The sequence below is a fragment of the Sander vitreus genome, chromosome 23 (genome assembly GCF_031162955.1).
Source record: "Sander vitreus isolate 19-12246 chromosome 23, sanVit1, whole genome shotgun sequence".
In the NCBI taxonomy this organism is placed as follows: domain Eukaryota; kingdom Metazoa; phylum Chordata; class Actinopteri; order Perciformes; family Percidae; genus Sander; species Sander vitreus.
Window position 1 is genome coordinate 23486409 of NC_135877.1, and position 2500 is coordinate 23488908.

The following is a 2500-nucleotide window of genomic DNA, read 5'->3' on the forward strand; positions in this document are numbered from 1 at the left end:
GGTGATGGTGATTTCGGGGCTCTTTCATGTTAAACTAAAAGGATCTTACTCTTTAACTAAAAGGTCTATCTCTGTAGGGATCCTTTCATAATGTTGTCAGACACTTAGAATAATAATCTGAGTCTGTCAGCAGCAACAACACAACTTTTAGTGGACGAAATTGAGGATGCACATTGCCCCATAGGGGTTACATTACAGACCTGGTTTGCAATCACACACACACACACACACACACACAGTCACACACACACACACACACACAGTCACAGTCACACACACACACACACACACACACAGGACATGACTATATAGCTGTCTGAATAATGTCAGTCCCCGTGCGTGTTGACAGTGATTCTTGTGCGTTCATATGTCAATAAACACTCAGGGCTTAGACCACTTTCAAAGATTGTTGTTCCTATCGGTCACTTGCACAGAAAAACATTGGAAAATAGGGTCCAGGTTGAAGAAAAACGTAGTTCCCCTTTAAATGATGTGAAGTTTAGTCTTTGTTTTTTCCAGCAGAATCTCAGGATGCAGCTCAGAGAATGAGTCGTGATGAAGAGACCAAAGCAGGCCGCAGTGTTCATTTTTGTGGGCTGCCTGCTCGCCTACCTGATGTTTGTGAAGCGTCACTATGCCGCCACAAAGCCCGAAGCCCACAGACTTCCTCCCCGCCACCGGACCGCTACCGCCGTACCCAGCTTCCAGTACGGCATCATGTTCGATGCTGGGAGCACTGGGACCAGGATCCACATCTTCAAGTTCCAGATAGAGAACAAAGGTCAGTGTTTTCCCTCGCTACGTGAAGGACGTAGGGCCGCATATTTGGCTGAGGTTTAGGTGTCCTTTAACACACACACACACACACACACACACACACACACACACACACACACACACACACACACACACACAGAGACACACAAACACACACACACACACACACACACATAGGTGTCCTTTTACACAGACACACACACATACATACACACACACACACGCACGCACGTGCACACAGACACATACATACACATAGACACAGACACATAGGTGTCCTTTTCTCAAGAAAATGTTGCACACAGACACATATACACACACACACACACATAGGTGTCCTTTTACACAGACACACATACACACACACATACATACACACACATACATATACACATACACACACACACATACAGACACTTACACACAGACACACACAAACACTTACACACACACACACACACACACACTTACACACACACACACACACACACACAAGCACGTGCACACATACACACACGCAGACACATACACACACACACACAAAGACACATACATATATACACACACACACACACAAGCACGTGCACACAGACACATACACACAGACACACAGACACATACATATATATACACACACACACACACAGACACATACACACACACACACACACACACACACACACACATACATATATACACACACACACACACACACACACACACACACACACACACACACACACACACACACACACACACACACACACACACACACACACACACACACACAGACACACACACACACACACACACACACACACAGACACACACACACACACACACACACACACACACACACACACACACACACAGACACACACACATTTTTCAACAACAAAAATGCAGTTTCTCACATTTTGTGTGTCTTTGTGGTAGTTTTACTTCTCTTTTTCTGAACTTTTGATAGATGTTTCTAGTTGTTTAGTTGTTTGGATTCTTTGGGAGCTAACTTGACAGCTGCAGGGTTTCCTGCAGAAAACGTGTTCTGTGTTTGAACTGTTCTAAGTGTATTTAAAACCCACACACATTGGCCCCAAAACATTAATTACCAGATGTGAATCCCGACAGACAAGAGGAGCTTTTGGGCCTGTAATTCCCGCTGCCAGAGTCCAAATGGTCACAAACTCATTAGTGTGTTTTAGAGCTTTTTTTTGGTTTATTAGGCTTAGAGAAAGTTTCCTGCAGCGCTCGGCCAAATGCCTTCGTTATCGCATTTAACTGCTTAAGCTAAACCACGCAGGCTGAGTGCTGTTTTGGCTCCTTTGTTAGCATCACAGCTAACCGGACTAATGGCAGCACCTGTTAGTTATACAGACCGGGATTGTCGTTAAGAGCTTAATGACAGCTCAAATGTAGGCACCGGTCCAGGGTCAGCCAGTTAAAAACACAGAATTAAATGAGATAGGGCCAAACACCACACACACACACACACACACACAGAGAGAGAGACACACACACACACACACACACACACACAGAGACACACACACACACACACACAGAGAGAGACACACACACACACACACACACACACACAGAGACACACACACAGAGAGAGACACACACACACACACACACACAGAGACACACACAGAGACACACACAGACACATAGAGACAGACACACAAACGCACACACACAGACACAGACACGCACACAGAGA

General features: G+C 45.2%; 1 protein-coding gene across 4 annotated transcripts in view; it reads left to right on the forward strand.

Annotated features, from left to right (window-relative positions):
- The first annotated feature begins 514 nt into the window (after positions 1 to 514).
- entpd6 (ectonucleoside triphosphate diphosphohydrolase 6) overlaps positions 515 to 2500 on the forward strand; it is a 21855-nt gene continuing 19869 nt past the window's right edge. For all 4 annotated transcript variants that reach the window (XM_078242894.1, XM_078242895.1, XM_078242896.1 and 1 more), the window contains exon 1: positions 515 to 781. In XM_078242894.1, the coding sequence (XP_078099020.1) occupies positions 556 to 781 (226 nt within the window). In that variant the 5' untranslated portion in view covers positions 515 to 555. The remainder of the gene's footprint in view (positions 782 to 2500) is intronic.